This window comes from Talpa occidentalis, unplaced genomic scaffold (genome assembly GCF_014898055.3).
Source record: "Talpa occidentalis isolate TD23 unplaced genomic scaffold, MPIMG_talOcc4v2.1 talOcc4.12, whole genome shotgun sequence".
Taxonomy (NCBI): Eukaryota; Metazoa; Chordata; class Mammalia; order Eulipotyphla; family Talpidae; genus Talpa; species Talpa occidentalis.
In genome coordinates, this window is record NW_023601212.1 from 50,687,225 (window position 1) to 50,710,499 (window position 23,275).

A 23,275-nucleotide genomic window follows, 5' to 3' on the forward strand; every position below is an offset into this window, starting at 1 on the left:
ACAAAAAAAATCCTTTTGTGCTTATTGGTGAGTTACAATTTTTTAACTGGCAAGAATTTTTTTTAATGGTCATAGAAACTAACTTGCATTCCTTCATTTAACTAAAATGTATGCTCCTATTCAGTAAAGAAAAATATCCTGTTAGTAATATGCTAACAGGTTTTCTTTGATTTCTACTAATTTAATATTCTATTTTGATGTAAATCTCACTCTCTGGTATTTTGTTATGGGAGTGTTTTTTTTAATGTGTATTTAGCCCTTTCAGTTACAACCCCCTCTACAAATACCCCAACCCCCAAGCTTAATGGCTGTTAAAAAGTTACTTCCCCTGAGAAATACTTTAAAGTAAATTTGGATAAAATCCTTGAGACAAAAATCTAAGCTTTATAGCAAATCCTTTTATCCAAAATCTTATATTCAAATGAGGCAAGAACAGTATTTATTAATGGAAAAAAGATTTTTTTCCAACTCATTTTCAGTTATGTTGGCCTGGGTAACTTAATCAAAAAATTAGCACACACACACCAAAAAAAAAAAAAAAAAAAAAAAAAAAAAACAAAAACCCAAAAAACCCCCAAGCCCAAGATATCTTCACTTCATAAATTAATAAGGTAACAAGTTTTACTTCTGAGAGGTAGCACAACCAAGCAAATGAATATTGTTCGTGCATTAAATAACTGAGGCACTTGAGATCACCCGATTTGTTTAACAAAATCTTTTCAGAACTTCAGTGCTTGTGAACAATTTTTATAAGAGAACAATGGTCTCAATTTACATTGACAAAACCTTACTCTGAAGTTTAGTCATCTAGAGCTTACACTTAAAATGTATTTCTATCCCAGGCAAGTATTTAAGTTTTCAAAAAAGCTAGTAATAAATTAAAAATGTCAATTTATGGAGAGGTGTGGTTTCTTAAAACAATTATTTTAGCTTTGCAATTGCAAAATATATTAGTGACCTGAAAAGACAAATTGTTGTTATATTCAGGGTCATTTTAGTATGGTACAATATTCTAGGTTCATTTTGTATGCTACAAACAAGAAAATACCATGAAATCAATATAAGTAGAGATGTGATTAAGAATAGTAAAGGATGGCTTCTATACCATATAAAATTGCAAACACTTAACATATGAAAATTTTCTGAGTTATTAAACAGTAGGGTGATCTCAGTCATTAACTTGACTCCCTATGAAATGTTTTCATTAAAATTTTGTTTTCTTTAAAATAAGAAAAACTTGGAAAGCACAGCTCCCAAACCAACTAAGTTAGAAACTGCTAATTTTCTGAAAGAAAACAGCAATGGTTTTCTTTTTTTTATTTTTACATCACTGACTTGAAAGAATAAAAAACAAACTACAGTTGGTATAGAGAACTGTTTGGTTATCTATACACATATGCACTCCTGTTTACCATCTTCTGCAACTGCTTACTTCTGCTTTGTCATTCACTGACATTTCAACCCTGTCAGCTACTGTATCTTCAGATGCTGATTGGACGTGGCCCTCAGACTGTCCTCCAGTGTAGGTGGGGGTGCTATATTTTAAAAGAATAGATTTAAACTGCATCAGAGGTGCGTCTGTACGAACACCCATTGGGTCAAAATGAGTTCGGCTTACTCGAAAGCCTGCTTGAGAAAGATAGCACAGAAACTTTTTTAACCTGTAGGAAGGAAAAGGAGAAAACAGTGAGGTGCTGCACTTATATTTAAATTATTTCATTAGAATATAAAAACATTGGTGCCATTCACTGGCTGCCTTACTTTGGCATATTCATTCCTTTAATGCTGTGTCTGTGAATGTTGTAATAAAAGGGCGGGTGTTCAGTACTGACATCACTCTTTTGCCTCTTGGTTAAGTTTGTGATTGTTTCATTACTTTTTCTCTTTCCTGAAACACATACATACACACACATATATAATTAGCATTCTCAAGTATAAACTAATTTTATAATTCTGGACACACATCTACCTATCCTATCTTAATTCTTACAATTCTTCTTGTAAGACTTTATTCTTGGGCCTCCCCGGTGGCGCAGCGGTTGAGCGCTGGGTTGCGAAGCTGCCCGCAGCCTCTGCAGTGCTGGTTCGATCCCCGGCTGCTCCCCGGCCACCGGAGGAGGGTCCCACATGGCGCGCAGACCTCTCCTGCTGCCCGCTGCTCCCCTCAGCAGTGTCCTTCGGTCCTTCTGCCTGTTCTGCTCCCCGCTCTGGCTCGGGTGAATTCTCTCACCCCCCCGCGCTTCTGACTGTACCCAGTGCTTGTATAAACAAAACAAACAAATAAAAATAAAATAAATTAAAAAAAAAAAAAAGACTTTATTCTTGAAATTTATACTATCCTTCATCCATTTAACCCTTTGCACTCCGCTGTCCCCTCTCAGGGGACATTGGAATTCTAGCATATCACTCGGAAGTCCCCTCTCAGGGGACACTGCAATTTATTAGTGATTACGGGGAATTGAGGTTATTTCAATGCAACTTTTTGAGACATGCATGTTTCCCTGAAGTTTTATCTTGAAATGGCACAAGAAATTAAATCAAAATATCGTAAAATGGTTCGGAGTGCAAAGGGTTCATTTTAACTGTTTACAGAACCACAACTTCTACCTTCTTGAATTTCAAGCTTCAACTATTTCCATCTGCAGAAAGCCATTTATGAATTTTGGGCCAGTCCTCTGAGAGATTTTGTTGCTGTCAATACTATACTAAATTTCATTGTGTCCTGACGTTTTTTTTTGTTTCAAGTATACAGATTTTTTAATGTTTCCTTTCTTCGCAAATCGTATTCTAAATCCCTGGGGATAATGTTCTTCATTTAGGCTTGAACTTTTCTAGCCAGAATACCGACATTTGATATACTGTAAGTTTTCAATGAGTAAAAAGCAAAAAACAGACAAAATAAGGGCTGAAGGGTTTGGATACAGAAATTTAAAAGATATACTGTTATAATGTCACTGCCTACTTTTTAAGTACTCAAGTCTCCCCATTTTAAGTGAAAGCTAGCATCCTTTGATGCTGAAAATGATAAACTGCATTCACAGATAATTGTAAATTATTGCTGAACTATTGCCTTTTTATATAAAAAATAACTCAGGACCCCTGTTAGATTTTAAATATTTACAAAATTTGTTTCGCCTTATTCTAAAAAGGATTTAAGATGAGACTGCCAAATGAGAGGGCCCGGCCGGCTCTTACACAGAAACAACAGTAGAATGAGGCACTTAAATCTCTTTATGGTATATACCATTACGCCTTTTCCTTAGAATAAATACCATGATTTGAATGTTAGCAAATTAGTTGAAGATACCAAATGAAGATGTTGTTGGGAAAATGCATTCAGTAGTTTATTAAACCATATGATTAGCAGGAGTTGAAGTTTTCTTGTCTTTGAAGAGTAACACTAAAATGTTCAAGTAATAGAAAACTACAGCTTACGATTATAAACTTCTGTTCTTTCACCTTGTAACACTCCTACAATCATATTTTCACCTATGTTCAAAACATTTAGAATCTAAAGCTGTTTTATGCATATGGCAAGTTTATTAAGGAAAGGGAGAGAGGTGACTGCATAGATACAGGCAGGCAGGCAGTCTTAGAGAATAAGAGCTATCTAAAGTTGTCTTTGAAAAAACAAAACCTTATACATTAAGGCACTGATGTTTTAAATCTTAATATCCTTTTGACAAAAATTTATAATGCCTCAAACATATTTTAAAGTATGTGCACATCTCAAGTTATAAAAGGCCAAATAATAAATTATGGCTAGAGAATAGAGTCTTTTGGTTAATCAATGGAATTTTTATAAATCATATTGTGAAAATTTTTAAAAGAATTAGAATAAAACTGAATTTTAGCTATAACTTTATAAGGTATAATCTGACCATATTTTGGTTCACATGGTTCTTCAAAGAATTTCTGATTTCTCATACCCGATAAACAAGTTTTACTGTAGTTTTCAGTAAAATGTGATGGAAATGCATTTTGATATATGACTCCAAAGCAATCCCTTTTCTGATCCTTCTGTTACCTGTCTGTTTAGCCTGACAAATACATAAGTAAATATAAATACATATATACATACATACCTTGTGCAATGTAATCTGTTATGGTGTCATCTGTAGTTTTAATAAATACACCATATTCTTCTGAAATTAAAACAAATGGAAATATCAAAGTATTTTACAAAATGTCACTAGGCAACAATTCAGTTTAAATAAAAGTTTACTAAATTCTCTTGAGACTGCTTTTACAAAAATAAGTTCTTATTTGACTTATTTTACAAAAATAAGTCAGAACAAGTTGTAAGAATTGAGGTTTTTAACCTCTAAATGCCTTCTTTTTCTAATGATGTATGAGAATGCAAGGACCGTTATATCAATAGCTAAGAATACAAAAATCTTCATACAACAGATAAAGGAAAAAAAATGTAGTTTGACTGAGTAAAAATATAAATCTAACTTCTGTTTCTTATGGGTATTACAAAAATTTTAGGCCACACTACTCACTCTTAGAATTACAAGGTTTCCCTTTCTGTCAAATCTAGGGTAATCACAGTGGGCTTTTTAGTTCAATTTTTAATCTACTAAAATTAAGTGTATATATAATGTTTATAAAATAACTATTTCAGGTCCTAAATACAAACTTTTGCAATTAAAAAAATAGTTAACAGAATTATGATTACACTCATTAGAGATTTATTTAATATTCTAACTTATACTGCTTCTGATTATAATACCAAATAAAAAATATTTTGATAACCAATTTATAAATAAGTTAGTAAACCAGCGTTCAATTAGTCACCTTGCTTGTTGAGATTAGAAGATACGTGAACTGAAGATTGTGGACTACACTCTGATTCAAAGATTAATGTCTTTATTAGGGTCTGAATGTCATCTAAACCATGATGAAGAGATTCAAACAACATTCTTTTGAGGAATCCAGTATTGAAAAGGGAACTTGACCTAAAATAAGAAAGTATAGAGAACTGGGTTTGAGAAATACTTTGTTAAAACAAGTAAGTCTCGGTACTTTTACGCGCAAGTAAACAAGATTATAGGATACAATAAATACTGAAGCTAAAAATATGTGAATTCAGTTAAAATGGCTTATTTCTACTTATTTCTATTTACCACCCACTCTTAATTCAGTTATGAGCTGGTGGGTAGTAGAAGAAACTTCATTCCCAGCAAATCAGTAACAATTTAATTGAGTACTCCTCATAAGGAGTACAGCTCTGTTGTACACAGGTGTGGCAGATAAACCAAAATATAAAATACAATGTTTTAGACAGGGACATACTGTAAATGCAGAGGCTTTCACAATGCACATTCCAGTCAGTAATAGTGCATCTTAACTTCAGTGTGTATATGGTCAGGTTTTACAGGGGGAGGCACATGACAATTACATGTAGTGGTGGTGATACAGATTTAAAAAAGGGCACTGGGATGAGTATGGTGTGCTTCCCACTTAAGAGAAACAGCTATAATGAACAGAATATGAAGTTCCTAGTCAGATAAGCCTGGATCCCATCCTGACACCCTGCATGTAAGCGATGTAATCCTGAGTAATTATTGCATTTAGTCTCATATTCCTCATCATCAAATGAAAAATAAAAACTTTCAGACTGTTAAGGAATTAAATGAGATAGCAAGCATATCCTAGTATATAAAGTATATCCTCAGTAAGTGACCTCTATTATTAGGCTCAGCAAGTATATATGAAAAAGGGCATAGTACTTTGAAGCACTGAATGAGGATTCTGGCAAGATGGTGGCAGAATAAGCACCCTGGACTTGCTTCCTTCATATACTCATAACTAGACTGCAGCAGAACAAAGTCAAAAAAACCTCGGAGGGAAAAACTGACAACCACAGCACACAGTACAAGCAATGGTCCAGCAGAAAGAGGTAAGAAAAATTTTAAATCACGTGTGTCTATTGTGATCTGGGACAATACAACCCACAAAGATTGGAGGGGCAGCTACTGTGTAGAGACCCTACAGTTACTAACTCAAGCACCCACCAATATTGGAGACTCCTAATACTGCACTGGGTAAGAGATGCCCAGCGTTTGCACTCAGGACATGAGGATGAACTGCAGAGGTTGGGGTGCAGAGCAAGGATTAATGGCTTGAGCTTGAGGCTCTCAATAGAGCAGTTTCAACCTGAATTGGTGGGGAGTAACAGACTGGATGACCTGTGTTACCTCTCAGAGAGGCTAATACTTGAAGCCAAGAAAACACTTACCACCCTCCACCCCAGGCCTAAAATCAAAACAATAAAGGAACACTTGAATAAACTAGAGGTCAAGTGCCTGTTAATAACAAGGGCAAATACTCCAGATAATGTTTTGTGTTGGAAAAGAAAAACTTCATACAAACTATAATCTCACTTATCAAACTACTGACTCCATATCAACCACAGTCTGTGCCAAGTGCTACATCTAGGGCTCAAAAATAGCCTAGAGTGAAAGTGGACACAGTCTAAAAGACATTAAGATCGAGGAACTGACTAGAGGGGTTCACTGTGGACAGCTACCACACAACTCTGGTATCTGCGCCACAGTAGGAAGCTTGCATTCCTGATACTGGAGGTGGATCCTTTGGTAGTCCACAGCCCCAGTCCTCTTTTATACCTATTATTCCTCACTGGTGCCAGTTCTCTTACTACTGTAAAGGTGTAAAGTCAACAGCCTGGAAGTCTATCCCTATTACAGTCCATAAAAGTTAAAAATGCTGAACATACCACAACTCCTGAAACAAAGACACCCAGAGAGGACTCTCAATCTAGCGTATCTGTAGAAATGACTGAAGAGTTGAAGGTAACAGCTCTAACAAAGCGTACGGAACTCAAACAACAACCAAATGATAAAACAGTAACAGTAAAGATAAAGCATGAGGCAGATGCAGTGAAAACTAATGGCACTAAAACACTATAGCTGAATTAAAAAAAAAAAATTGAGGGCGCCAACAGTCAACAGAAAAATGGAGAGAATTATGAGCGCAAAGACAATGCTGGAGAACACATAAATGGAGTAATGTAGATAAAAAACTGAGTGAATGTCTGTATATAGAGGGATAGAAAATACAAGACAATTAAAAAGATATCCACTATATAACTGATAAGGGGTTAATATCTAAGATATATTAAAAAACTCACAATTCAACAAAACCCATCCAATTAGTAAATGGGCAGCAGATATGGAGACAATTCACCAAAAAGGATATCCAGAAGACTAATAGACATATGAAAAAATGTTCATCATCGCTTCCACTAAGAGCGATGCAGGTTAAAACCACAATATACACTATTTCACAACTGTGAGAATGGCATAAATCAAAAAGTCCTCCAATAAGAATTGGAGAGGATGTGGGGAAAAAGGAATCAATCCTATTATACACTGTTGGGGGCAAATATAAACTGTTAAAACCATTATGGTCAGCAATCTGGACTAACCTCAAAAAACCAAAATTGGAAATACCCAGCAAGGCCCACTCTTGGGGCATATATCCAAAGAACATAAAATCATCAGCTCAAAATTCCTGTTCCACAATGTTCAGAGCAGCATTATTTACATGATGTATGACATGGAAGAAGCCTAAAATGCCCATCAACATGACTGGATTAGTATGGTATATTCATACTCTACTATGCAGTCACCATAAGAACGGATGAAATGCAGCCATTTTCAGTAAAATGAAGGGAGTTTGAGAGAATTATGTCTAGTAAAGCAAAGCAAACAATAAGAACAATACTGGACATTTACATAGATAATTTAATAATGTGTAACAAAAACCAGTGGACATCAATAAATACCAAGTGAATACTCAGGTTAAGAGGGAGAAGGGAGAGAAAGGTACAAGGGTATATAAGGGATGGTGGTGGGAAATATATAATAAATAAAAGAAGGTATGCAAATGGACAAGCAGAAATGGCAAAAATAAAGTGTTGAATGATCAATGTAATATTTACTCAAGGGGAATTTAGAGATTATTTTGTATTGAAGCATTAAGGAGTGATTTCAAAGAGGATGTAGAATTTGAATTGGAGGTGAGAATGGGGAAAAGGAATCTGGATGAGAGAGTGGGGTGGAATCACTTCAAAGGGTCAGATAGACTTGTCTCAATAGTAGAGGCAGCTACAAATCTCAGGGAAGACAAGGTAGAGGGTTTTGCAGGCAAGTGATCAATGCAAGTAAAACAAAACAAGAAAAAAATAACTCAGGATCAATGATTTCACCATTTTCCACTGTCAGAAAAAAAAATTAGCTAAAGTTTCAAATACATGAAACTATACAAAAATAAAGACTATTTTAGATTACTTCTTTAAAAAAGTCTGGAAGAGATAAAATATCTGAATAAAATAAATCATAAAAATAATAATAAAAAAAAAGGCCCAGGGCCCTCCCTGTTGGCACAAGGGGTTAAGACACAACCTATGAAGCTATCTGCAGCCACTGCAGCACAAGTTCGATCCCCGGCCAGGGAGCTACCCACATGGCGCAGCAGACCTCTCCTGACTCGCCTGCTGCTCCCCTCAGCAGTGTATTTCAGTCGATCTGCCTGTTCTGTTCCCCACTGTCTCTGGTGAATCCTCTCACCCATCCACACCCCCATACCTCTGGCCTGTACTCAAGTTCTTGTATGCATAAATAAATCTTTAAAAAAATATAGGTCCAGAATAGACCTTATCATTTGATATGAGAACTAGGGGTCAGTTAAAGCTCTGTGAGCCTCAAATTGTTTATTACTACTACTTAAAGAATGCAGACTGATTTAGGTTGAGAGCAGTGAAGGTCTTGAAGGATAAGAGAAGCTTATATTCTTGCCTAAGTTTGCCATTCCCAAATCAAAGAGATCAGTATGTCCTAAGCCTCTGTCCTTTTCCTAATCGAAGAAATAATCCTTGGTCTCCCTCTAATGACTTAGAAGAATATAGTCTGGGGGGCTCATCTATTTCTAGGTTAACCAGTAAACATGTTCTATCCAAGAATCTCATCTGTACTGTCTGAGTAAGGATGTCATATGAAGAAGTCTCCCTGTCTCTGTCCTTGATGTCCCAGGTTCTAAAATGCAGGATAAATATTCCTGGTGTGCCCCATTATTCTTCAGAATTTATAACCATGTGAATTCTCCATGCAGATGTTATTAAATTGATCATTTATCCTTTGCTAACCCATTTGCTACTGTTTTGATTACTTATCCAGTCCAAGAAAAATCCAGAGGGGAATAGGCTTATTTATTTTGTGCCCGACAAGAGTAAAGTATATGAGCAATGGTTTTAAGAGAGCCAAGTCCTGCCTGTGCTAATTTTGGGGGCTCAATTGTAGCAAGCACTTAAAAATACTGTGCCACAGTTTTCTCATCTGTAAAACAAGAGAGTTGGGCTTGATTTTCCTTCTAGATCCAACAACAAGTTATATTTGTAATTTCTCTAGTTCTGAGCAGTGAGTAGGATCAATGTGTAGCAAATGATACAGGTAAGAGCACCAGCAAGAAAGACTCATTAGGTCATTCTTAATCTAAGCATATTCAGATGAGATGAAAAGCACACCTTGGGCATCAGCAGGAACATTAAAAACATAGTGACTAACTGGTAGTAATGCAAAAGCTCAACTCCATCAAATATTTGCATTTGTGTGTCATCAAACAGCTTTACCTAAAACAAAAGCAGACATTTCCTTTCACTTACTCTTCTCACTTAAAACTAATTCCTTGATCTGAAGGAAAAAAAACCCAACATACACACACACAAAGAAAACTAATACCTCGAAGACAACTTATATTAGTTAATTCTTCTATAATGTTATTGTGATCACAATTATTTCCTAGTTCTATAATTATCAACTGACAAAAGAAATGGTTAGTTTGCAGATCAGCCAGGCTTCTCTGATCTCACTGCCTCTTACCACTGTCATAAACTTGGTAGAATAATGGCATAGGAAATCTGAACACTGAAAACACCTCAGGTTTACAGGAGAGGAATCATAATTATCTGTCTAGACCTACACCAGTCTAAATTTGCTTGTTTGCATTCAAATCAATTTTGAATATATTATTATGCTAAGGCACTTACCATAAAGGTCCAAGTTCTATTGCTGTCTTCCCGGGCATGCTTCCATGACAGTTACACGGCAGTTGTCTGTATGGATTTTCTGTGAAAGGATGAAAAAAAAAATCAAAGGAGAAATGACAATGTATAGGGTAGAAATTGTTATATTAATAATAATTTGAAGCTACTATATACTGAGGATCTACTATGTGCCAGGTATTGTGCTAAGTACTTCATATGCATCTAAAACTTTTTTTTTTCCTGATGAAATACAAATTATCTTTTATTTTCTTTTAGGTTTTGTGCTTTTTGTGTCTTATATTAAAAAAATCTTTGCTTACCCCATGAGTTCAAATATTTTCTCCTGTTTTTTTCCCAGTAGTTTTACCTTTTATATAGGGGTTTATGATGCATTTTGAGCTAACTATTTGTATCTATGAATTCATTTTTGTTTGTTTTTATATATTTTACACATTTTAATCCTCACAATACTCTGAAGTATTGTTAAACGCTCAGTTATACATATCAGAGGATTAAAGCTTAAGAGAGGTTACAGAACTCCAAGTCAAATGACTTATTAGAGGCAAAATTTTTATAGCTTTTAGTCACCATATCCCATGAAATAATTTTAAGTAGGAGAAAGCCTTGTAAAATCTCTAAGATATTCAAATTTTAAAATCAACTGATTGGGGTATAATTTATATATAACTATATATAAATTTTATGTGAAAAGGCTGATAGGTTTTAAGAAATATAACTAACATCCCATCAAAATATAGGCATTTCTCATAAATTAACTTTTGCAAGAAAATGAAATACTTGATTCCCTGGGCTTGATTCATAATCAGCGCTCAAAATATAAGTCAGAAGAATCTAATTCAATTCAAAGAGCACTGAGATTCCTTATTAATTAGAAAGAAACTGGGAGATGCTAGCATTATTTTAAGTTTCCAAAATGGAGCAATATTCTATCATGGATTTTTCAGTTAACTTAGGCCTGGAATAGTAATTTTATTTATTTTTAACAAGAACAGTAGAAATAATTTTTTGCCTTGTGGGTATAACAGAACAGTTATTTTAAATCAGACTTACTCTAATTAACTTCCCCCAGTCCAGACCATTGCTGAGTTGATGACTCATTTTTCTAGGAACCAACTGGTGTGAGATATATCCAGGATTCTGGTGATAGGGAACTGACTTAGGGCTATAGCTTCTTGCTATCAGCTATCACACTGTTATTCAAAGCAATTAAATAGCATGGCACACACCTGTGGGGGTCGTAGTTTAGATTTACTTAAAGGTCTCCTTCACTGTTTGTTTCTGGGTCTACTCTCAATATTATATAACTGCAAGCCTTAAAGGAAAAGTATGATTATCATTAAAACTAGCTTTTTGAGAACTATATTCCTCAGACATTGTTAATGCATCCAAGAACTCTTCTCTGGACTCATTAAACAGCTAAATTACAAATACATAGGCAGTGTTATTCAAAGTAGGGCATTTACACTTATGGTTCTGTCCATTACACCCACTTACCACAGGCAGGCATCACACACGTGAGTTTGAATTAGTTTGTTTCTTGATGCACTTTGTAAAATGTTCCCATCATACAAACCTATGTCCTTTCCTGAGTCCCTTGCCTATGATTTCTTAGTGCTGGGTCAGTATCAGCAGCAATTCCCTCTCTGAGGAGTCAGGGTTATTGTTTCAAGTTACCAGCAGCAAAAATGAAGGGGTAAAGAAAGAAAGACAGAAAATAAGTATTTCCAGGGTATATAGATAAATTGTGAAGGCAATTCCAGATGAGGAATTATAAAAACTTGTAGACTTCTTTTGGAGTGCAAAAGGATTACACTTTCTCTTTTTTGTCTCTTAAAGCATTATTAATATGAGAGCAGAGTAATAAAAATCAAATCCCAAGGATAAATAAAATGGGAAGAAGGTCACAAAAGATAATGAGAGATTCAATTAAAATGTTAGAAGGTGGGATGAATTACCCATAACTCAAGGGGTTAACTGATACTCAGGTCAGAGAAAGCCGAAGGCCACGTCTGAAATGGGTAGATGAGCTACCATCAGAACAGCAAACCCTCTGGCATTGTGGGGCCCCAGAAAAACCTGTGAATTGAAGGTCCTAATTGTTTCTGAGGATGGGTATAGGGTGGAACTGCAGAAAAGAGACCTGGTTAACATTTTTTAAATTGTTCAATTAAGACTCTTAGATTTTCTCTAATACCCACATTCAGGCTTCTGTATCTTATTAAGTATTTATAAATGGTAAGAAGGTTTTTCAGTCTCCTTCTCCAACATGGTTCCCACAAAGTTGACAAAAGATTAGAAAATGCTGCCTTAGAAAAATTTACCACTTGAAAAGTTCTACATATACTTATTGCATTTTAGGGGTTTCCCAGTGAAAATGCTAATTGCTGCCTTTGAATTACTTTAAAATCCATCAGTTTATAAGCCCTGGCCCAAGTGCTTCCAAACAACTTTCAGTGTGGACAACAAAGACTAAGATACATATAAGATCTTCTATGACAGATAGTGAACAAAATTATAAAGTAGAAAGAGAAACAGGAACTAAAGAAGAACTAAAACAACAAAACAACAGTAATACCAGTACAAAAATAAGCAAAATCTCCCCTAAATTTAAATACAACCAACTACAGTCAATATTCTTAGAATAGTAAGATTAGATTTTGCAAATCTGAAATAGGATACTATTAAAAAAGAAACAATGACAAAAATTGAATTAAGTTAAAAATGAATAAAATGTAATACAAATTTTACTTTTTTTTTTTTTTTTAAAGATTTACTTATTTATGCATACAAGAACTGAGGTACAGGCCAGAGGCGTGGGGGGTGGGAGGATCCACCAGAGACAGACTGGGAAACAGAACAGGCAGACTGACTGAAATACACTGCTGAGGGGAGCAGCGGGAGAGTCAGGAGAGGTCTGCTGCACCATGTGGGTTGCTCTCTGACCGGGGATCGAACTTGTGCTGCAGTGGCTGTGGATTGCTTCATAGGTTGCGTCTTAACCCCTTGTGCCACCAGGGAGGCCCAAAATGTAGTAGAAATTTAAATAGGAGAGTTGGAAAATAAAAATCAAGGAAATCTACAGGTAGAACTAAATCCCAAAGAAATGACTAGTGGATATAACAAAATATACATATATATACATTCGTGTGTGTATATATGTGTGTGTGTTTGTGAAAAATAGAGGTTCAATCTAAGAGATCCAACATAGAACTAAAATGAATTCCTGGAAGATAAAACAGATAATTTGAGAGAAGAAAATTATCAAAGAAATATTACAAAAAAATTTCTCATATCTGAAGACTTAAATTTCTGACTTAAAAAGATTCAGTCTGTCCAGCAAATGAAATAAAAAAGACAAATTTATACATAGTATAATATAGATATTTTAAATTATATTCTAAGAGCATTAAATTATATTGTAAGCATTCAGAAAGAACAAAGTTGTACCTGTCTAAACATAAAAACAACAGCAGATATTTTAATACTGGAGACTAGAAAACAATGGTGTAATACCTTTAACATTCTGAAGAAAAATGATCTCCAACCTAGAACTCTATATGGAACCATGCAATTCTTCTCAGGAAGTTAAAAGAACAAGTGTTCATTCAAAATAAGAATGTAAATAAGAAAAGCAGAAAACTACAAAGATTCAAGACAGGAAATGCCACGAAGAGAAATTCAAAGGAAATTTCCAGGATGATAGTTAAAAGGAAGCCCTCGAACAACAGCTTTCAGCAGATGTAGAAAACAAACACTGCAGACTAGACAGAATGAAATGTTAAAAAAAATTGGTTATTAATTCCATAGTTATTACAGTTATATAAAAACATTACTATAATATCAATATATTATATGGTTCATTTGTATTGTAGCAGCTTTCTGAGATGGGCAGTGAGGCCTGGCCCCTGGCATACCCTTGTATAATCGCTTCCTACTGCGTGTAAGATCACTAGACCTACAGATTCACTTTTAATGACTAGAATATGGCAAAAGTGATAGGTATTATTTCTAAAGCTGGGTTACAAAAGAACATGAATTCTGTCTTGCTTGCTCTCTCTCTCTCTGGTTATTTTTTCTAATGAGGCAAAGTTGTCATGTTGTGAACTGCGTGGCAGGGAACTGAGGGCACCAGCAGTCAGCAAGGTACTGATGTCTTCAGTTAACAACTTACAAGTACCCGATTTCAGGAAACAACCATGTGAGTTAGGTTGTAAATAGAGCTTTTTCAGGCAGGCCTTGAGGTTATTAAAGCCCTGACTAATATCTTAATTGTGCCCTTGGGAGAGATTCCAAGCTAGTGGAACCAGCTAGGTCATGTCAGATTCTTCACTCACAGAAAGTATGAGATAATAAATGCTGTTTAAAACACTGTTTCCTGGAGTAATTTGTTACAAAGCAATAAATAATTATTATTTAGCAATAATAATTGCTAAAGAATTTAGCAATATTTTTATACCTATAACATACTGAATAATGATTAAGCTAACAATGGAGAGTGGAAGAATGTGTCTGTAACTTTGGTTTAAGAAACTTTTTTTATGAAAGGCAGTTAAAAGCATGTAGTATAATTTAAGCATACTATTTAGAAATTGGGAGATAAAGAGGAGAGCGGTGAGATTTTAGCTGGTTACTTTAGGGAGTGGGGCAGGGATCATTATTTTACTAAGATTTATGGAACTATTTGGCTTTGTAATTGACAAAATTAAAAAATTCTGAATGAGCAGACTTCTTTGAAAGACATTCTCATTTATACCTTGTAAGTTCTTTATGACTGCAAATAAAATACAGAAAACAAGTCCTATTGCCTGATAGCCATAAATTCAGATGAGTGGATCAAGAAAATGTGGTATATCCATTTATGATAAAGGCCCCTGAAATTCTTGGGATACAGGAACATATCTCAACATCATAAAGGCAATATATGACAAGCCCACAGCCAATATCATTCTCAATGGTGAAAAGTTGAAAGCATTTCCATTAAGATCTGGAACAAGACAAGATGTCCACTCTCACCACTACTTTTCAAAATAATACTGGAAGTCCTAGCCAGAACAATAAGACATGAGAAAGACATACAAGGAATCCAAATAGGGAAGAAAGAAATTAAACTATCACTATTTGCAGATGATATGATAATAACAGAGAACCCAAAAACTCCACAGAAAAACTAATCAAACTAATCAATCAGTTCAGTAAAGTAGGATACAAAATCAACACACAAAAATCAGTAGCCTTCCTATACACAAACAATAAATCTGAAGAAGAAATCAAGAAGGCCATCCCTTTTATTATTGAAACAAACAAAAAAATCAAACACTTGAGAATAAACCTAACAAAAGAGGTAAAGGACCTATACAAAGAAAACTATAAAACACTGTTAAAAGAAATAGAAAAAGACCCAAGGAAATGCAAAGACATCCCCTGCTTATGGATTGGAAGAATTAACATTATCAAAATGGCCACCCTACCAAAAGCAATTTATAGGATTCAATGCTATTCCAATAAAAATTTCAATGACATTCTTCAAAGAAATAGAACAAATATTGACGAAATTCACATGGAGCCACCAAAAAAACATGAATAGCCAAAGCTCTCCTGAAAAAAAAAAACACCCAAAAAACAAACAAAAAAAACCCAAAAAACAAACAAACAAAAAAACCAGAAGGGAATGGAGGTATCACACTCCCAGACTTCAAAATATACTACAAAGTCATAGAAATCAAAACTGCATGGTATTGTAATAAGAACAGACACACAGACCAATGGAACCGAATAGAAAATCCAGAAATAAACCCACAAATTTGCAGTCAACTAATCTTTGACAAAGGATCAAAGAATATGCAATGGAGCAAAGAAAGTTGTTCAATAAATGGTGCTGGGAATTCTAGATCGTTACATGCAAAAGAATGAAGCTTGACTACTACCTTACACCATACACAAAAACCAACTCAAAATGGATTAAAGAACTAGACATAAAACCTGAAGCCATAAAATATATAGAAGGAAATATAGGCGAAACACTACATGACACACACCTCAGTAAGATCTTTAAAGACACATCGCCCAAAGCGGTGATAGTGAAGGCAAAGATAAACAGCTAGGACTACATCAAATTAAAGAGCTTCTGTACAGCAAAAGAGACAGTAACCAAAACAAAGAGATACCCCACCAATTGGGAGAAAATTTTTGTACACAACACTTATGATAAAGGACTGATGACAAAAATCTACAAAGAGCTGACGAGACTAAAAAAAAACAAATACCCCAGTCAAAAAATGTGCAGAAAAGTTAAAAAGAAACTTCTCCAAAGAGGAAATGCAAATGGCCAACAGGCATATGAAAAAATGTTCAACATCACTTGTAATCAGGGAAATGCAAATCAAAACTACAATGAGATACCATCTTATACCAGCGAGAATGGTACATAGTGAAAAAACTAGCAACAACAAAGGTTGGCGAGGATGCAGAGAAAAAGGAACTTTCCTACACTGCTGGCAGGAGTGCAAACTAGTCCAACCACTATGTAGAGCTGTGTGGAGGTTCCTCAACCTGCTAAAGATGGAGCTTCCATATGATCCAGCAATTCCACTCCAAAGGACACAGAAACATTAATTCCAAAGGGCACCTGCACCCCTATGTTTATAGCAGCACTATTTACAATAGCTAAGCTATGGAAACAACCCAAATGTCCAAAAATAGATGACTGGATCAAGAAGATGTGGTACATACACACAATGGAATATTACTCAGCAATCAAGAAAGATAAACTCATGCAATTTGCAGCAACATGGATGGAGCTGGAAAGGATCATGCTCAGTGAAATAAGCCAGAACGAAAAAGAAAAATACCGATGGTCTCACATATAGCAGGAATTTAGAAAACCTTAGTAAGAGACCAGGAAAAAACCTAATTATAATAAAGTAAAAATCAAAATCAACAAGCAACTATAAACCAGAGACACACTACTGGGTGGGGCGAGGAGGGAATAGGATCAAAACAAGGGGGGTGGGAATTGTATGGGGACTATAACCAAGATGAAAATGCATACATTGTGCAAAAATGAAAAATGATGTAAAAAATATGTTAAAAAAAAGGAAAGAAAATGTGGTGTGTGTATGCAGATAGACACTAAAAATGCGATCAGGTTGGAGTAGCAAGATAGTGCCCCAAAATATATGTGTGTACATATATATCTATAAAGATATATCGGGGCCTCCCTGGTGGCGCAGCGGTTGAGCGCTGGGTTGCAAAGCTGCCCGCGGCCTCTGCGGTGCCGGTTCAATCCCCGGCTGCTCCCCAGCCACTGGAGGAGGGTCCCACATGGCGCGCAGACCTCTCCTGCCGCCCGCTGCTCCCCTCTGCAGTGTACTTCGGTCCTTCTACCTACTCTGCTCCCCGCTTTGGCTCTGGTGAATTCTCTCACCCTCCCGCGCTTCTGACTGTACCCAGTGCATGTATAAACAAAACAAAACAAACAAACAAACAAATAAATAAATAAAACGTGCCTCTATAAAAAAAAAAGAAGATATAGATATAGATATATAGATATACAATGGGATACTACTCAATGATCAAAAAAGAAACTCGAGTCCTATGTGGGAGGATGGCTAGAATTGGAAGGAATTATCCTAGGTGAAATAAGCCAGAAGGAGAAAGATAAGTACTAAATGGTTTTACCTACATGTGTAATATAGAGAAGCTAAACAAAGGATCATTGAAACAAATTTTAAAATCAAACTTGAGAGCTGACCATAGATCTGAGGTATTGGGGTGGAGGGGAAGTAGGGAGGATGAGGGAAGAAAACGGGGGAAGAAAGCACAATGGACTATGGTAGAAAAGTATAGGTGTTTTGGTGGTGGGAAAACTACGGTGACCATACCTGAGAGAAAAAATCCTGTGTTTCTTCATAAAATGATATATCATTAATAATTTAAAAAAAATCATTAAAAATATTTGAAAAAAGAAAAAAATCACTGTGGTAACAGACTCCAAAATTATAAAGCACCATGAAGAACTGAGAAGGAAAGATAATAGATTTTTATTGATTCAAGATGAAATTTGAGCAGTGTATTTGAGAGTTTAGTTGCCTGCTGATACTGTAAAGCACAACATACTAAAAAATGAAAGGATTAAAAACTCAGTATAAGAAAGAACTGATTCATTATTTTAAGACCATCATCAATAACACTGGGTAAAGCTGAGATTTCTGAGATTTTTATTTTAAATTTAATTGTGATGAAATCTATATGATGGACATCCTTATAAACACTGAATATGTCTATTACTTCTTTCAAAAAGGGAAGCTAAATTAGGGCAAACAAAACAAAAACCACAGGCCACTAAACTACTTTCTTATTTATCCAGGAGGCCCAAAACTTTCCAAAGTTTCATACATATATATTTAGGAAAATTTATTTTTTAAAGAGCCAAAGTGGATTCTATATTCTTCTATCCTTGTTGCTTTAAAAACAAGATTAGGATGATGGGCTAAGCATTAAAACCTGCTTCTGTTCCAAATCTCTAGAAATGATAGAAAAGATATTCTCATGAAAAATTCCTAAATGGTGCTGAAGAGCCATTATACATCTCAAATAATCCAGTAATTTCTGAAAGCCTAAAACTTGAAAGATCATAATATTGAAAGAAAATCACATGGAGAGTAAATAGCTACTAGAGGCAGAAACAGTCATTGGGGCTACTTGATTATAAAAGGCAAAGATGATTTAGTAGCAGCTTTAGGGCAATTGTTAAAGATTGGTTAGAAAACACTACCAGAAACACTTGACTATATTACCCTTTAACACAGGATTGGTAGATTACAGAGCATATCTGCCTCCAGTTTGAAGTGAAGAAGATAGGTTTGGGTTGGAGTAGCAAGACAATGCCCCAAATTTGGTTAACATTCCTCTATATACCCATGAAGTTTAATTTCAACAGGATTAAACCAAAGACACCCACCAAGATACACCATAATTAAGCTGCTGAAAGTTTCTCTCTCATACACACACAATCTTTGAAGCAATAAAAAATATCAAGTACAAAAAAACAACAATACAATGATTTCTCATCAGAAACAAGAGTCCAGGAGGCACTGGAATGCCATACTCCCAAATACTAAATGAAAAACCTGTCAGTCAATTCTATAACCAGCAAAATTAGTTATGCATCACATAATGTTGTTTTGGTCAGTGACAGGACAGTATCTATGACTGTGGTCCCTATATATAGCTGAGGTGTGCAGTAGGCTATACCATTTAGGTTTGTGTAAGTACACACTACAGTGTTTGCACAAGGATAAAATCACCTAATAACATATGTCTCAGATTGTATACCTGTAGTTAAATGACATGATTTTATCCTTTGTTTATCCCAGATAAACAAAAACTGGGAAAGTTGAGAGAAAATGACATAATGTAATTTGAATTCAGAGATACGCCTTTTCTCTTTTTGCCTTAATTTCTTTGAAAATCTTAAGTTTACAAAAATAAACATAATACTGTTTATATGCTGGATTAAGTCTATATAGGCATAATTAATATATGATAATACTAGTTGGAAAGAGGAAAATACAATTACATTAGAAGAAAGTTGTTAGATTTCTGTCAATCTTAGGTCTATTAACCTGAGGTAGATAAGTAAAAGTATAATCTGTTATTTCTGGAGCAGCCATTAAGAATATAACTGAAAAATACATAACTAAAAAACCAACACTGGAATTAATTAAAATGACACACTAAACATATTTAAGACCAAACAAAGTAACAATGGAGGAAAAAGGAACAAAGACACAAAACACACATAAGATATAGTGAAAGAGCAGACACAAAGCCAATCATTTAAAAAATTGCATTTACATATAAATGGTCTAAACACTGCCATCAAAGACAGAAAAGATAAGGCTACATAAAAAAAAGCAAGCTGTAATAAGATGCTTAAGAGATTGAAAATAAAATTCTGAGAAAAGTATATTATGTGAATAGCAACTACAGGAGTGTTTAGAATAATCAGGCTTTCACACAAGAAATATTACAGAGACAAAATAATAATGAACAGGTCAATGAAGATGTAACAATCACATATCTATATAAATATTTTTAGAGATAAAATGATAAAGAAAAGGTGAGATTTATTATGGTCATAATAGTCCAAAGGTAAGAATATCAGAATTGAAACAATATTTAAGAAGACTCTCTTGAAATGAAAGAAACTGCACGATGAAAAGGTTTACTATAGTCTAGGAAAACTGATCATAAAAGGATATACTCTAGTAAAGGTAACTGCATTTCCAATGTAAACCCTTTGAGCAGCCAGACAAAATGATCATATCACATAAAAGAAGAAAGAAAGAAAAGTTACCATAGTATTTAGTAATAGAAGACAACAGAAGAATTTCCACAAGGCACTCAAAGAAAGTCTTCAGACTCTTAAGCATAAAGGATATGAACACTAAGCTCTAAACATCTAGCAAGGAGTATTTTTTCCATGAAGCCTCTTGACTAAACTCAGAAAGTTAAATTGAGTCAGCTAAGAGATGATGAGAAATTACAGCAAAAAGGCTGATGATGAGCACTGAGAATCTGCACAGGCAACATCAAATAGAAATGTTACATATTCTCGTAACAGATAGTATAATTAACAAAAATTATGAAGGGAAAATGGGAAGAGGATGAATGACCCTGTTTAAAATGAAGCCAAAGCATATTGCTTAAAACTGATAAATCTAAATTAAAAATGTATATACATATTTACTACTACTAAACATTAAGATAGTAAACAAACACTAAAAACAGAATAAACCAGTACCTAACTCAGTCAAGTAAAAAAGGCAGAAAGAACCAGTAATAAAAATATTTAAAATGTAAGATAATGAAGACACCAGGAAAATTAAAAAAAATCACACACCATTTGTTTAACTCTTTGTAAATAAATTATAAAGCTAGTGAATACTGCTAAACCTTTAATGAACAAGTAAATCTGATGCTAGCTAACTATTCCCAGCATTGAAAAAAAGGGAAAGTTCCAAATTCTTTGTGGAGAGACTTTAAAACTGATTTCAAAGCCCAACCAAATTATGTTAAAAAGGAAAATTATATACCGTTTGACTTATGAATAGTGAAACAAAAGTCCTTTAAAACTTACCAAGTGGAATCCACATTAAGAAAATATTTTTGAGTGAATAGTTTCTTCCAGAAATTTAGAAAGATTCAATAGTGGGAAATTTTATAATTAAATTAGATCTCAGGGTAAAAAACCACACAATCATCCTTACATGAAAAAGCATGACAAAATCCAACATATTGATAGATATAATAAAAATGGAAATGAAGGCTATTTTAACATGATAAATGATAGGTTATCACAGATTTATCCCTGAGTCAAAGTAAGGAATACGGCAGATGTCCTCCTTTTCTACATCAATTAACGTTGTAGTGAAGTACTGGGACAAATGAAAAGTGTACTAGGTTTCAAAATCACATCTATCTTCCTAAATTTAACATGTTCTGCTTTCTTTATCTGATTTTTATATGAAGGAAAAAAAATCCAGTATCAGAACATTCTGAAATTAGAGCTTTGAGGAGGGCCTGCTTTAACAGATATTAACGAACACAAAAGTCTTCTGTAATTAAAACAGTATGGTAAAGGTATGCGAACAGACAGCACAAGTCACTTTGTTTTCCCTGATCCCAGGCCTGGCATATAGTAGAGGCTCAATAAATGTTTACTGAATGAATTTCTTAATTGATGACTTTTATACTCAGCCAGAAATATGAAAATTATTTTTATAAAATTAATGATTTAAAACAGCCTAGACAAAGAGGTAATCTGACTTCTGTTCCTAAAATTAGTGAGAGTGGAAACTAAGTTATTTCTAGATGTTTCAATAGAGGGCAGGGCTAGAAAGCATAAATTGTACAGCATGAGTAGATAACTTTAATAAACTCAAACTCACAGGAATGTCTTGTCTGTTGATGAAAGGAAATCCAGTATGGGAAATAAAGTTAGCACTGTAATCTTTAAAATCAAAGGACAATATGTATAATTAGGGATGTGATAAAGATTTATTCATTGGAGGCTTATACATAATTAAAGTGTACAGTCAAAAGAAATTTGAATTTACCTTCTACCATATTACCATCCTTCTGAAAAATTCGCTCTTCACACCACTGACAGTGGATCAGGTATTGAATCTTCTTGGCTGTTTCATCTGCAGAAGTGGGGCCCCTCAAAACTCTCACAACTACCAACACAAAATGCTCCAGAGCCACTGCAAATAGCACTTCGATGCCTTTGTTACATCGGGCAGCAGCTCTGAAAACAAAATTTTTGAAGTTATTTCGGAGGCTTATAATTTCCCTTTGTCATTATATTGATAACACTAACCTGCATAGTCAAGTATGGGTGGGTGATAGGAAAATTCAATTCTTACAGCACTGCTTTTGAAAGAACGTTACTCTAACTTCTACACAAACTGAAACACAGGAAATAAAGTTTGTATGGGTCTCCATTTATGATGATAGCCTCTCAAGAGCACTACATTCTTTAGTTTTCAGTATGAGACCTTATTTCTTGTCATCACCACTACTTTTCTTATCTTTTTTTTTGAAATAAAAGATTCTTCCCAATAATATGAATTTACTGAGCATTTACTACATGCCGATTATAGTGTGTTAGTTGCTGAGTATTCAGTGAAAGATGAATATGTGAAGTTTTTGCCATTATTAATTTTAGACTTCTGGATTAAATTCTACTCAATACAGCATTTAGGTGCTTCATTTTCCCTCTGCAGTTATACATGCATATAAATGTATATGAATTTGAAATTGCTGATATTGTATTATTAAGATTCTTATGTGTGTATAGTAGGTACTATAGCAAGTACAAACTGAACACCAGAGTTTTCATTTAATTAGGAATACACCCCCAGAGGCCTATAAAGTCTAATAATCTGTATTTATGGTAGGAAGATAAGGTAGGAATTTGAATCTAAATGTCATGAAACTAGCATTGAGTTTTGTGAATAAGCTGTTTGACCATCCATTACATACATATATTCTGAGCATCCACTTATATATTCTTCTAGTATATCATTTTATATAAAATGGTACTTAATAAGTTCTCCTTTCTTTGTTTAGAAATCCTGGTAAGAGAATATTTTGTTTGTAGGTAAGATCATTTCACAGAAC

General features: G+C 34.5%; 1 protein-coding gene across 4 annotated transcripts in view; it reads right to left on the minus strand.

The window, feature by feature from the left end:
* Positions 1–465: 465 nt before the first annotated feature.
* TRMT1L (tRNA methyltransferase 1 like) overlaps positions 466–23,275 on the minus strand; it is a 41,739-nt gene continuing 18,929 nt past the window's right edge. For all 4 annotated transcript variants that reach the window (XM_037506310.2, XM_037506308.2, XM_037506309.2 and 1 more), the window contains exons 10-15: positions 22,210–22,400; positions 10,073–10,151; positions 4,801–4,961; positions 4,086–4,145; positions 1,762–1,888; positions 466–1,661 (exon numbers count right to left, since the gene is read on the minus strand). In XM_037506310.2, coding sequence (XP_037362207.1) covers positions 1,409–1,661; positions 1,762–1,888; positions 4,086–4,145; positions 4,801–4,961; positions 10,073–10,151; positions 22,210–22,400 — 871 coding nt within the window. In that variant the 3' untranslated portion in view covers positions 466–1,408. The remainder of the gene's footprint in view (positions 1,662–1,761; positions 1,889–4,085; positions 4,146–4,800; positions 4,962–10,072; positions 10,152–22,209; positions 22,401–23,275) is intronic.